Consider the following 14,361-nt stretch of genomic DNA (forward strand, 5'->3'; position numbering starts at 1 on the left):
ACAAGTGAGATTTTAATTGTCATAAAGTATTTATGAAGATAGTTCAGGTGAGAAAGGGGTTTAAGGGCAAGGCTTCAGAGGCAGAGAACAGTGAGTGAGCTTGTGATTCAAGTTGGAAAGTTGTGACAGATAGGGCTGGAAATTAGATATTTAAGATGAATCTTTTAATGTTTCCCTGAAGACATTTAAATGTGTGTGTGTGTGTGTGTTTGAGTGTCCTTGGGATTAGTATTAATGTGATAAAAGCTGTGTTTTAGCAGTGACTTTAAAATAGATTCAGAAGAAAGAGAATACCAACAAATATAATTTGTTATAGTAATGATCTGTAATAATCCGTGATTGTGGTCTTTTATTCTTTGTAGCCAGAATATGTAACATGTAAATAGTCCTTAAAAATACCCTTGAAAAGATAAATAAAACCAAGATGTTGCCCTTGATCACCAGGTATAACCATATTTGTCTAATCGTGTATCACGGGATCAACCCATCTCTATCAGAGATTGAAGATTCACATCATCATTAATTTTCTGGAATCTGAATATTTGTGCATTTTTAGACAAGATGTTGAGGGAGAGTTAGCATAACATTTTTTCATAATGATCTTTAAGTATGTAGTTTTATTATCCATAATTTTTTTTAATGGCACAACATCTGAAGTGGATAACTACAACTAGAAGGTAAAGTAAAATTTCATTGCATTCATAAAATCAGGCCCTCATGGGCTGGGCGCAGTGGCTCATGCCTGCAATCCTAGCACTTTGGGAGGCTGAGGTGGGCAGATTATCTGAGCCCAGGAGTTCAAGACCAGCCTGGGCAACATGGTGAAACTCTGTCTCCACAAAAAAAAAAAGAGTACAAAAAATTAGCCGGACATGGTGGTGTGTGCCTATAGTCCCAGCTACTCAGGAGGCTGAGACAGGAGAATCACTTGAACCTGGGAGGCAGAGGTTGCAGTGAGCCAAGATCGCCCCCCTGCACTCCAGCCTGGGCAGCCACAGAGTAAGACTCTGTCTCAAAAAAAATAAAAAATAAAAATAAATAAATAAATAAATAAGGCCCTCATGGAGATACAGTTTCTAAGTTTTGGAAGAAAACAATGTTATGAGAGGTTGCTGAAATATTTCCTGAGTGACTGTTGAGCCACATCCCCCCACCAAACACTGTAATGATTTTTCAATTGTAGAAAACAGATAATGTTAGTAGGTTTTGAATGTTATTCTTGAGCAAGATAGATACTTTCTGAGAAATAGATTTCATCCCAATATGAAAAAGTAGAATTATGTAGTGTCTGAAGGCACTTTATTATAAGTTTATTTTTGTTTTGATAGGTTCTTTTTTAAAAGCAGTTATATCTTTTTCAATCTTACGTGTGTTTGTCATTGTACCAAACAAAGTGAAAGATTATGATTGCATGTTACAATGGGACTTTGATTTCAGCCCTAAGTAAAACAGTAGGTGAGGTCATCCCATATACACTACATCCACAGTGGATTGGTGGTGCTTGTTGAGGCTCTGCTGTAAGTCATAGGCAGCCTATCACTGAATGATCTTATCCTGTATCCCATCAGAGCCCTGAAGTTACCCAGCCAGATGAAGATCTTCACCTTCAGGCAGAAGAAACACAATTGGTAAAGGTAATACCTACTGTTGTACATATAATGAATACAGAGAAAATGCCTCTGATTCTCAATGTTCCCAGTTAATTGCAAGTTCACAATGATTATTTGATTGGTGTGGTAGCCCCAGGGCTGGTGGCATCAATTTAACAGATTTCATTTGTCTCAGAGGTGGCAGCCGTAATCTAGCCAGATAGTCACATCATGATTACTGATAGTAAAATATCCTATCATTACGTAGTCTGAAGCTTGTGCTGCATTGTAAGACCCAATACTGTGCCATTAAAAAATACCAAGAGTACATCAACATTGTGGAAATAGTGTTAAGATGAGTTTAAATTGGTTTAGATATTTTATTTCTTAAGGATTTCTTATTTGTGAGTACTGAATCCACTTCATTTTTCCAGAAAAAATAAAAATCAGAAATTTGTTGTGATAAGAAAAATTATCCAAAACTTAGAAATAAATAAAAGATAAATGTAGGCCATTTCAGAGTCATATTAGACCATTGTCTTAACAAGCCTGTCTAAGGGTTATCTGACATAGCAGGGGAGGGTTATGTTGTTTGACTTACCATTTACTATTAATTAATATTTAGATCCTAAAAGTTAGATATTAACTTGTAGAAGATTGAAACATTGCAATTATTTTTGCTAGGATAAAAGATAATCCCCAAAGTTATGGTATTACTGTCCTGTAGGACATTAACCAGGTTTGTATCCAATTTTGCAGTCTTATTCCAGCATTCTTTTTTCCACTATCTGTACATCGGTTTCTTGCATCTCCTTTAAACCTGTCTTGTCAAGCTTCTGATCCCTCATTAATGACTTATGTAAATCTTTGGCAAGTATTCACTATGCTTTTAGAAGAATTATGTTTTTAAGTTTTTTAAAATTATCCTTTGAAAGTTGGTTTTATTCCAGAGATGTTTTTTGTAAAATGTGGTTTTTACTTTTGCTTCTATGAGAAAATACATCCTGAGATTCAGTTTTATACATAGTATTTTTGAAATGATTTTTTAAATTCTTTTTAACATACGATAGCTTAGATTCTTAAAAACTTAGAGTAGAAATATTCATAGTTTTAGACTTTGAACCATAAACCTTAGAAAATGCCATACTTTTTGACATGGTGTACAATTCATATGGTTTATTTTTGTTCTGACAAAGGGAGTCCCTGGTAGAAGATTAATTCTGTCTGGCTCTTCCCTAAATTCTGCATCCTTTTTATTATACATACTAAACATAGCTTAGTTCAATTTTACTTTGAATAGAACCAGTGATTTGATAATAACTATCAATAAGTTATTAATTTAATTTAATTGGTTTTGTATTTGCTTGATTTTCTTATAACTATTGCTGACATTTTCTTTTTTTTTTTTTTTTTTGAGATGGAGTCTCGCTCTGTCACCCAGGCACAGTGGCACAATCTCGGCTCACTGCAACCTCTGCCTCCCGGGTACAAGCGATTCTCCTGCCTCAGCCTCCCGAGTAGCTGGGATTACAGGGACCTACTACCACGCCCGGCTAATTTTTGTATTTTCAGTAGAGATGGGGTTTTACCATGTCAGTCAGACTGGTCTTGAACTCCTGACCTCAGGTGACCTGCCTGCCTCAGCCTCCCAAAATGCTGGGATTACAGGCATGAGCCACTGCGCCCGGCTGACATTTTCAATTAGTGTTTTTTTTTTTTTTTTTTTTTTTTGTAGCGTAGTCCTTTAAAAGAAGAAATTTCAGTGCTAAATGTCTTTTATTTTACAGGTACATGTTTTTTAGTACAAACGTCTAACAAAGAAACTATAGAAGATTGATGAAGAACTCTTATTGCATGATTATTATAATCAGACCAAAAGGAACACATCAAGACAAAGAGTCTTGATATTTTCTGAGTATCATAGTGCCAGTATATATGTTGTAACTTTTGGTAAACAACTTAATTTCCCAACAACAAACAACTAGATAAGCATAGCCTCAAGATGAAGAGGAGATAATAAGCCTTTAAAAGCCTCCCAGTAACTGGGACTAGGCACCCACCACCATGTCCGGCTAATTTTTGTATTTTTAGTGTACAGGGTTTCACCGTGTTGGCCAGACTGGTCTTCAACTCCTGAACTCAAGTGATCTGCCCACCTCAGCCTCCCAAAGTGCTGGGATTACAGGCATGAGCCATGGCACCCAGCTGGGTTATTATATAATCTTGACGAAGGAGGGAATTCTGATGAAATTTTAATGAGATCAGGGATGTGATAGGCTTACAGCAAAATAGGCTCTGTATAAAAGAGTCAATACCATGTCCAGACTGCATAATGGACCTGGAGTCCTATTTCCTTGGAAAATACAAAGTTAAATGTAAAATGACATATTCAGAAACCCCTCATGTGAAAGTCTGCATCTGGGTTGCAAATAACTGCTTCTCAGCATCAAAGTCACTTTCATTCTTTCTGATGTGATTTCAGACTACACAATTTCTGACAGTCTATGACTTTAAAAGATGAGGTGTCTAATGAGTAAGAAAGCAGTAGTTGCTCAAAACGGGTAATTATGACATTTTACAGCTGCAGAATGACCTTAGAAGAAATATTGTTTGCCGTTAACTTGTCAGTTGGTTTTATCTGTATCTTCTATTCTAGCTTGAGGTGTGGAAGGGCAGAATTTTACTTTCTCAGTATGAGCTAATTTTTACTTTCTCGAACTCTATCAAAAAGAAACTTTTACATCAGTCTGGCTTAATGTTATTTGCCCAGGGTCTTTGAGGTAGAGAATATGAGGCTTATGATTTCTGGTTTCCATTGTATGCATCAGTGTATTATCTTAGAATCAACAATTTTTGGGTATTATATATTAGGTTTCCAATTTTATTTGTCTAAATTATGAATAGAGTTGGTCTGGGATGGTGAAATTTGAAATAAATGGGTACTCTTTTAGCTCCCTAGGAACTTTTTGCAATAAAAATAAAACTTTAGTTATAGTAATAGTTTCTTCAGTTTGACAAAGTTCAGTTTCTGAATAAAGGATACTTAAGTGAATTTACTTTCACAAGATCAAAATGCCCTCAACATTCTTAGAAGTTGTTTTAGTGTGTTTGTTGCCATATAAAGGCATACCCATGAGTGGGTAATTTATAAAGAAAAGGGGTTTATTTGGCTCACAGTTCTGCAGTTTGTACAAGAAGCATACTGCCAGTATCTGCATCTTGTGAGGGCCTCAGGCTGCTTCCATTCACAGTGAAAAGGAAAGAGAGGCAGTGTGTATAGAGACTACATAGCAAGAGAGGGAGAGGGGAGGGGCCATGCTCTTTTTAACAGCCAGCTTTCATGGGAACTACTGATAATAGAGGGAGAACTCACTCATTACCATGAGGATGGCACCAAGGCATTCATGAGGGATCCAGCCCCATGACACAAACACCTCCCATTAGGCCCCATCTCCAACACGGGGATCAGTTTTGAACATGAGGTTTGGGGGGAAGGCATCCAAACTGTAGCAGCAGTTTTATGTTTCAAAGTTAACTCACACTTCTACATTCTACAATCAATTTTTCATTCGTTCTTCACACAACACAAACCTTTGATTTTTTATGATTATTTATTTACCTGATTTTCCCCTGGGAGCGAAGAAAAAGATTGTCCTTCTGGCAGTATTTTTAATGACACTTTACTAAGATGTAATTAATATATCATAAAATTCATAAAGTATACATTTCAGTGGTTTTTAAATATATTCACAGAGTTTGTAACCATCACTGTATGGAATTACAGAACATTCCATCACCCTGAAAAAGAAACCCCATACCCACTAGCAGTACTCTCCATTCCCCCTCCTTACAGCCTCTGACAACCACTAATCTTTTCATCTGTATAGATTTGCCTATTCTGGACATTTCATATAAATGAAATGATATAATATGTTGTCCTTGGTGACTGACTGCTTTCATTTTAGCATAATATTTTCAAGGTTTATGTGTGTTGTAGCATGTGTCAGTACTTTATTCCTTTTTATGGCCAAATAATATTCCAGTTGTATGGATATAGCACATATCACTTATCCGTTTGTCAGTTGATGAGTATTTGAGTTGTTTCCACTTTGGGGCAATTAATAATGATGCTAATACATTTGTGTATACGTTTTTGTGTGAGCATGTGTTTTCATTTCTCTTGGTATATACCTAGGGTTGGAATTTTGCTGGATCATATGATAATTCTATGTTAAACCATTTGGAGAACCGTCAGATTGTTTTACAAAGCAGCTGCCCCATATTACATTCCCACCAGCAACGTATGAGTGTTGCAGTTGCTCTACTTCTTCAACAACGCTTGATATTGTCTGGCTTTATTGATTATACACATCTTATTGGGTGTGAAGTGGTAGCTTACTGTATCTTAGGGACTTTATTTCCCTAATTACTAAGAACTTCCAGCATCTTCTCTTGAGCATACTTATTGGCCACTTGTATATCTCCTTTGGAGAAATATCTATTCAAGTCCTTTGCCCATTTTTTATTGGGTTATTTGTCTTTTTATGTTTGACTTGTAAGGGTTCTTTATATGTTCTAAATACAAATCCCTTTTCAGATAAATGGTTTGTAAATATTTTCTCACATTCTTTGGTTGGCTTTTTGAGTTTTTGATGATGTCCTTTGAAGCACAGAAGTTTTTAATTTTAATGAAGTCCTAATGATCTCTTCTTGTCTTTTGTCTAGTGTGCTTTTGGTGTCATATCTAATAATTCATTACCAAATCGGAGGTCATGAAGATGTTCCTCTGTCTTTCCTTCTAACAGTTTTATAGTTTAGTTCTTACATTTAGGTCTATAGTCCATTTTGAGTTAAGTTTTGTTTATGGTCTGAGGTAGAGATTCAGCTTCATTCTTTGGCATGTGAATATTCAGTTGTCTCAGCACTGTTTGTTGAAAAGACTATTCTCTACTCATTGTCTTAGTACCCTTATTAAAAATCAACTGATCATTAATGTAGGGATTTATTCCTAGACTGTCAGTTCTATTCCATTGATGTAAATGTCTATCCTAATGTCAGTACCATACTGTTTTGAGCACTGTAGCTTTGAACTAAGTTTTGAAAATACCTTTGAAGTACGTTTTGAAATTAGGAGGTATGAGTGCCTCACCTTTCTTCTTTTTCAGTATTGTTTTAAAAAACAAATTCATTTCCAAATGAATTTTAGGATCAGCTTTTCCATTTCAGGAAAAAAAAAGCCAGATGGAATTTTTATAAGTCTTGTGTTGAATCTGTTGATCAATTTGGAGAGTAATGCTATATTCGCAAGATTAAGTCTTCCATACTTGAACATCGATTGTCCTCCCATTTATTTATGTATTCTTTAGTTTCTTTCAGTTTTGTAGTTTTATAGTTTTCAGTGTGCATGTTTTACACATCTTTTGTTAAAACTTCATTCCTGTGTTTTCTTATTTTTGCTATTATAAATGAATTTTTTCTTAATTTCTTTTTGAAATAGTTATTGATAGTGTATACAGACAATTGACTTACACACACACATATAGATCTTGTATCCTGAACCTTGCTGAACTAGGTTATTCTAATAGAACTAAATTGTTTGTGTATGTGTGGATTTCTTAGGGTTTTATATGCAAGATAACATTAACTGTATAGAGAGATTATATCATTTGCAAATTAAAATTTGCTTTCTTCTTTCCTGTCTGGGTACCTTGTATTTCTTTTCCTTTTCAAATTTCCCTTGCAAAATGTACAATATAATGTTGAATAGAAGTGAGAAGGAATGTCTGGGCATGGTGGCCCATGCCTGTAATCCCAGCACTTTAGAAGGCTGAGGTGGGTGGATCACTTGAGGCCAGGAGTTCGAGACCAGCCTGGCCAACATGGTGAAACCCTGTCTCTACTAAAAAATACAAAAATTAGCCAGGCATGGTGGCACACACCTGTAATCCCGGCCACTTGGGATGCTGAGACGGGAGGATCCCTTGAACTGGGGAGGTGGAGGTTGCAATGAGCCAAAATTGCACCACTGTACTCCAGCCTGGGCGATGAGCAAGATCCTGTATCCAAAAAAAAAAAGAGAGAGAGAGAGAAAGAAAGAAAAAGAAAAATGAGAAGGGACATTGTTGTCTTTGTGATCTCAGGAAGAATGCATTCAGCTGTTTACCATTAAGTATGAGGCTAGATGTAGGTTTTCATAGAGAGTCTTTATCAGGTTGATGATGTTTGCTTCTATTTTTAGTTTGTTGAATTTTGTCAAATACATATTTGAATCTATTAAGATGATGTGCAGTTGTTGTTCTTTGTTCTATTGATTGATTTTTTTGATATTACATAAACCTTGTATTCCTAAGATAATTCCCATTTGGCTGTAGTATATGCGGCATTTTAGTAGTTGCTGAATCCACTTTGTTAGTATTTTGTTGAGAATTTTGTGTCCATATTCATAAGGATGCTGGTCTGTGGTGTTCTTCTGAGGTCTTTGTCTAGTTTTGGTAATATTGGTCTCATAAAGTGGGTTTGGAATTTTTCCCTTCCATTTTTTGGAAGAGTTAGTGAAGGATTGGTATTAATTCTTCTTGAAATGTTTGGTATAATTCACATGAAGCCATTTGAACCTAGGCTTTTCTTTGTGGGAAGTGTACTTGTTATAGATCTATCCAGATTTTCTGTACACTGAGTCAGTTTTGGTAGTTAATGCCTTTCTACGAATTTGTCCATTTCATCTAAGTTCGCATACCATGGTTCATAGTGTTCCTTTGTAATCCTCTTATTTCTTTAAGGTCAGTAGGAATGTCTTCTTTTTCATTCTGATTTTAGTAATTTGTGTCTTCTCTCTTTTTTTTCTTAGTCACTCTAGCTAAGGGTTTGCCATTTTTTTAATCTTTCCAAATAACCAATTTTTGCCTTTTTTTATTTCCTCTGCTGTTTTTCTGTTCTCTATTTTATTTCCATTCTAATATTTATTATTTTCTTCCTTCAGCTTTCTAAAAAATTTAGTTCACTCTTCCTTCTCTAGTTCCTTAAGGTATAAATTTAGGTTATTGATTTCTTCTTTTTAAATTGTAGGCATTTTATAGCTATAAATTTCCCTCTGAGCACTGTTTTCACTTTGTCCAGCTACTACCATTGAATTATCTCTTTGCCCCTTCAATTTTATAAATTTTTACTTCTTGTCTTATGGGACTCTTTTGTTAAGTGAGTATATGTTTAAATTTGTTATGTCTCACTGGTACATTTATTTCAGTTATACTTTTCAACTCTAAAATTTCTATTTAGTGAAATATCATTCTCACAATTTCTTTTAAATCTTTATACATGGTTTTCTTTAGGTCTTTGAACATATTTATAATAGCTGCCTTAATGTCTTTGTTTAATAAGTACAATGTCTTGACTTCCTTGGAGGTAATTTCCATTGATGCTTTATTTTTTACTGTGTATGGGTCCATGCTTTCGTGTTTCTTTGTGTGTCTTATAATTTTTTGTTGAAAACCAGCTAGTTATTTTAAATAATATAATGTGGCAACTCTGGAAATCAGATTCTCCCCTCTCTAGGGTTTGTTGTTGCAGTTGTTGCTGGTGCTGTTGCTTTGTTTAGAAACTTTCCTGGACCAATCTGTAAAGTCTGTATTCTTTATCATGTATAGCCACTAAAATATCTGCTGGTTAACATGGTGATAGTTAATGATTAGACAGATTTCTTTTTGCCTTAAACCAGTAAGTCTTCAGCGACTGCCAAAGGGGCCTTTGTGTGTGTTGGGCATACATTTCCCTCTTAGGCAGGCAGGTTGCAACTCTGCCTTAGTCATTTCTTGCTTGTACAGAGCCTCAAGGTAAGCTATAGATGAGAGATGAGGGCCTTCTCAGATTTTTTCCTGGGGCTGAGTTCTTGGTGAAGAAGGAAAACAAAACCCAGTACATTGGTTACAGACACATGTCAAGTGATTAACAATAAAGTTTATGAACTCATCATGTCCTATATTCGCCATGTCTTATTATTAGCAGAATTATCTAAAACATGCTTCAAAAACCTAAAGGTTCAAAACTACAAAGGGATATATATATACATAAGACATGTATGACAAGCATACATATCTAAATGGTAGAAAAACACCCCAGAGGAAATCTTTCCTCTGATCTAGAACAGACCTTAGCCAAATATGATCTAAGTTGACTTCTTTGCCTGAGTAGTCAGCTAATCAGGGCTCTTAGTTTACTAGATCATGGATCAGAATGATTACAAGGTTACAAGCTGGAATTCTCAATATAGACTGCTTGGATTTGAATCTAGATTCTTCTGCTTCTTTGACCTTGGGCAAGACACCTAACATCTCTGTGCCTCACTTTCCTTATTTGTAAATAGCACCTTCCTTATTGTGATGATTCATTCAGTACATTATAAGCCCTTAGAGCAGTCTCTGATACATAATAAGCATTATACTCACAGAAGTGGGGAGAGTAGTTTGCATCCCTTAAACCTGTTCCCCCTCTTTTTATTTTATTTTATTATTGTTATACTTTAAGTTTTAGGGTACATGTGCACGATGTGCAGGTTTGTTACATATGTATACATGTGCCATGTTGGTGTGCTGCACCCATTAAGTCGTCATTTAGCATTAGGCATATCTCCTAATGCTATCCCTCCCCCAACCCCACAACAGTCCCCGGAGTGTGATGTTCCCCTCCTGTGTCCATCTGTTCTCATCGTTCAATTCCCACCTATGAGTGAGAACATTCAGTGTTTGGTTTTTTGTCCTTGCGATAGTTTGCTGAGAATGATGGTTTCCAGTTTCATCCATGTCCCTACAAAGGACATGAACTCTTCATTTTTTATGGCTGCATAGTATTCCATGGTGTATATGTGCCACATTTTCTTAATCCAGTCTATCGTTGTTGGACATTTGGGTTGGTTCCAAGTCTTTGCTATTGTGAGTAGTGCCGCAGTAAACATACGTGTGCATGTGTCTTTACAGCAGCATGATTTATAATCCTTTGGGTATATACCCAGTCATGGGATGGCTGGGTCAAATGGTATTTCTAGTTCTAGATCCCTGAGGAATCGCCACACTGACTTCCACAATGGTTGAACTAGTTTCCGGTCCAACCAACAGTGTAAAAGTGTTCCTATTTCTCCACATCCTCTCCAGCACCTGTTGTTTCCTGACTTTTTAATGATCGCCATCCTAACTGGTGTGAGACGGTATCTCATTGTGGTTTTGATTTGCATTTCTCTGATGGCCAGTGATGATGAGCATTTTTTCATGTGTTTTTTGGCTGCATAAATGTCTTCTTTTGAGAAGTGTCTGTTCATATCCTTTGCCCACCTTTTGATGGGGTTGTTTTTTTCTTGTAAATTTGTTTGAGTTCATTGTAGATTCTGGATATTAGCCCTTTGTCAGATGAGTAGGTTGCAAAAATTTTCTCCCATTTTGTAGGTTGCCTGTTCACTCTGATGGTAGTTTCTTTTGCTGTGCAGAAGCTCTTTAGTTTAATTAGATCCCATTTGTCAATTTTGGCTTTTGTTGCCATTGCTTTTGGTGTTTTAGACATGAAGTCCTTGCCCATGCCTATGTCCTGAATGGTATTGCCTAGGTTTTCTTCTAGGGTTTTCATGGTTTTAAGCCTAACATGTAAGTCTTTAATCCATCTTGAATTAATTTTTGTATAAGGTGTAAGGAAGGCATCCAGTTTCAGCTTTCTACATATGGCCAGCCAGTTTTCCGAGCACCATTTTTTAAATATGGAATCCTTTCCCCATTTCTTGTTTTTGTCAGGTTTGTCAAAGATCAGATGGTTGTAGATATGTGGCATTATTTCTGAGGGCTCTGTTCTGTTCCATTGATCTATATCTCTGTTTTGGTACCAGTACCATGCTGTTTTGGTTACTGTAGCCTTGTAGTATAGTTTGAAGTCAGGTAGCGTGATGCCTCCAGCTTTGTTCTTTTGGCTTAGGATTGACTTAGCGATGCGGGCTCTTTTTTGGTTCCATATGAACTTTAAAGTAGTTTTTTCCAATTCTGTGAAGAAAGTCATTGGTAGCTTGATGGGGATGGCGTTGAATCTATAAATTACCTTGGGCAGTATGGCCATTTTCACGATATTGGTTCTTCCTACCCATGAGCATGGAATGTTCTTCCATTTGTATCTCTTTTATTTCATTGAGCAGTGGTTTGTAGTTCTCCTTGAAGAGGTCCTTCACATCCCTTGTAAGTTGGATTCCTAGGTATTTTATTCTCTTTGAAGCAATTGTGAATGTGAGTTCACTCATGATTTGGCTCTCTGTTTGTCTGTTATTGGTGTATAAGAATGCTAGTGATTTTTATTTCCTTCTCCTGCCTAATTGCCGTGGCCAGAACTTCCAACACTATGTTGGTTCTGTTTATATGCTGGATTACATTTATTGATTTGCAAATGTTGAACCAGCAAAAACTGGAAACATTCCCTTTGAAAACTGGCACAAGACAGGGATGCCCTCTCTCACTACTCCTATTCAACACTGCACCCTGCTGAGATTTTGACTTTTTTTTTTTTTTTTTTTTTTTTTGAGACGGAGTCTCGCTTTGTGTCCCAGGCTGGAGTGCAGTGGCGCAGTCTCGGCTCACTGCAAGCTCCGCCTCCCAGGTTCATGCCATTCTCCTGCCTCAGCCTCCCGAGTAGCTGAGACTACAGGCACCCGCCACCACACCCGGCTAATTTTTTGTATTTTTAGTTGAGATGGGGTTTCACCGTGTTAGCCAGAATGGTCTCGATCTCCTGACCTCGTGATCCGCCCGCCTTGGCCTCCTAAAGTGCTGGGATTACAGGCATGAGCCACGGCGCCCGGCCCTGAGATTTTTGATTTTTAAAATATTTTCAGCAATGTCATTTCATATTGCTGGTATATACCACCAGAAGACATATACTAGCTAACTGAGGCCTTTCTTTTATGTTAGCAGCTGCTGATGATTCTTTAATTCATTAGAAGTTGCAAATTGTGATGTTCTAATTCTTTTGTTCCTTCTTCATTCATTAGCTAAAATACTTCCATAAAGAGAAACCTTCCCTCAGCAACTATTTAATTATGTTTGATTACAATACAAACTATATGTACTTTGCATAGGTAAGAAAGGACAAAAGTTTGATTCTTTCTCTTTACTTACCAGTTTCCAGGTATTCTCCAAAGATAATAGATGAGATTTTTAAAATAATGTATCATGAATGTAACTGTATTAGATATTTTTGAAATCCATTGCAGTTATTATCCTTATTGATGCTCAAATTGTCATATCATTGGCCAGTGGAAGCCTCTTCAAGTTGTCTCCTGTGTCTTAGATATGACCCTAGTAGTCTTTCATAGCTTCCTTGCTTTTTAATGTGTCAGGGTATTCTAGGCCCTGGTTCCTTTTAGGGGGAAGTAATATTTAGAGCCCACAGTCTGGCTTGCATAGTGCCACCTTATTAGTTATGGTTTCTGGGCCTTTTCAGTGGCTGAAGCTAGGAAATGTGTTTTTTTTTTTTCTCTTAAAATGCTTCATGAATCTCTAGTGATACTTCCTATTCAAACTCAGAACTATGGAGTTTTTAACCTCATCTCATCAATATTACATTTCTATCTTCTTTCTCCCATGCCAAATATATTAGTTATCAATGATGTCAGTATGCTAATTTGCTTTATCAAGCACTACATGCACAGCAGTTAAACAATAGCATGTCTGTCACTGTAATTAATATGATTATTTACTGAAAACATTGTGGTTTTGTTTTTATTTTGCAGTTATTTTTCTCAGGGTATATCTTGTGCAGTGTATACAGAAAAATTACTGTTTCAAAGTCACTCAAAATAGTTCCTCTCTAATGAGTGAGTATGCTACCAGCTGGTTTCATGTTACTCTTAATTTTCAGGGATTTTTTTTTAAATTTTTTATTTCATTTATAATATATTTACATGGTTCAAAAGTCAAGTCTACAAAACAAATATTCAAAGGAGTCTAGCTGTCATTCCAGTCCGCTCTACTCCCTCTTTTCTCCAATAGGTAACATTGAAAATGTTTATGGCCTGTTCTTCCATTTTTTAATACATATACATACCCAGACCAAAGAATTTACCCAAAGTTCCTCGATTTTTTTTATTTTTCTTTTTCAAAGAGAAAGCTTATAATATTCTATATCCACAATACAAATGATAAAATGTATCTTTTAGTAAGTCATAGTCTATAGATTAGAACTGAAAGAAAATTGATATTTTAGATAAGCCAGGGTTTTAAGGAAGAAAGATGATTTGGATGGAAACTGCTGGCTGTTATCAAGTATTTTAAATACTTTCTAGGGAAGGAGGAAACCGTGCTGTTTGACTCCAGATAATATAGTGGAGCTAATATTTATAATTTATAGGAAGCCAGACTTGGTCTGAAAAGAAATTCTGCTATCAGATGAAACTCTGAAGATGATATAGGCAGCATATTATGGTTTCAAGTTCTTGTCACTGGAGAGATTTATACATCCTATAAGGGATGAACTGGTTGACCTACATAATCATTTGGTGATTCTGGTTTCTGGGGCTCTTCCCCAGTTTTTTATGTATAATTCTGCCTAACAAGTCTAATTGTATAGTTTCTAAGTGATCACAATGTAATTGTTTTAGGAATCGGTGACATTTAAGGATGTGGCTATAGACTTCACATTGGAGGAGTGGAGGTTGATGGACCCTACACAGAGGAACCTGCACAAGGATGTGATGCTAGAGAATTACAGGAATCTGGTCTCCCTGGGTAAGGATAACTTCTCTTCTGTGTTGATT

The 14,361-nt window shown here is 36.2% G+C and overlaps 1 protein-coding gene across 4 annotated transcripts in view; it reads left to right on the forward strand.

Moving 5' to 3' along the window:
* ZNF624 (zinc finger protein 624) overlaps positions 1 to 14,361 on the forward strand; it is a 33,137-nt gene that overhangs the window by 4,893 nt on the left and 13,883 nt on the right. For 3 of the 4 annotated variants that reach the window (XM_511785.7, XM_009440942.5, XM_009440941.5), the window contains exons 3-4: positions 1,569 to 1,634; positions 14,206 to 14,332. In XM_511785.7, the coding sequence (XP_511785.4) occupies positions 1,569 to 1,634; positions 14,206 to 14,332 (193 nt within the window). The remainder of the gene's footprint in view (positions 1 to 1,568; positions 1,635 to 14,205; positions 14,333 to 14,361) is intronic. The other variant, XM_063798940.1, reaches the window with a different exon arrangement.

Source organism: Pan troglodytes, chromosome 19, assembly GCF_028858775.2.
Source record: "Pan troglodytes isolate AG18354 chromosome 19, NHGRI_mPanTro3-v2.0_pri, whole genome shotgun sequence".
Taxonomy (NCBI): domain Eukaryota; kingdom Metazoa; phylum Chordata; class Mammalia; order Primates; family Hominidae; genus Pan; species Pan troglodytes.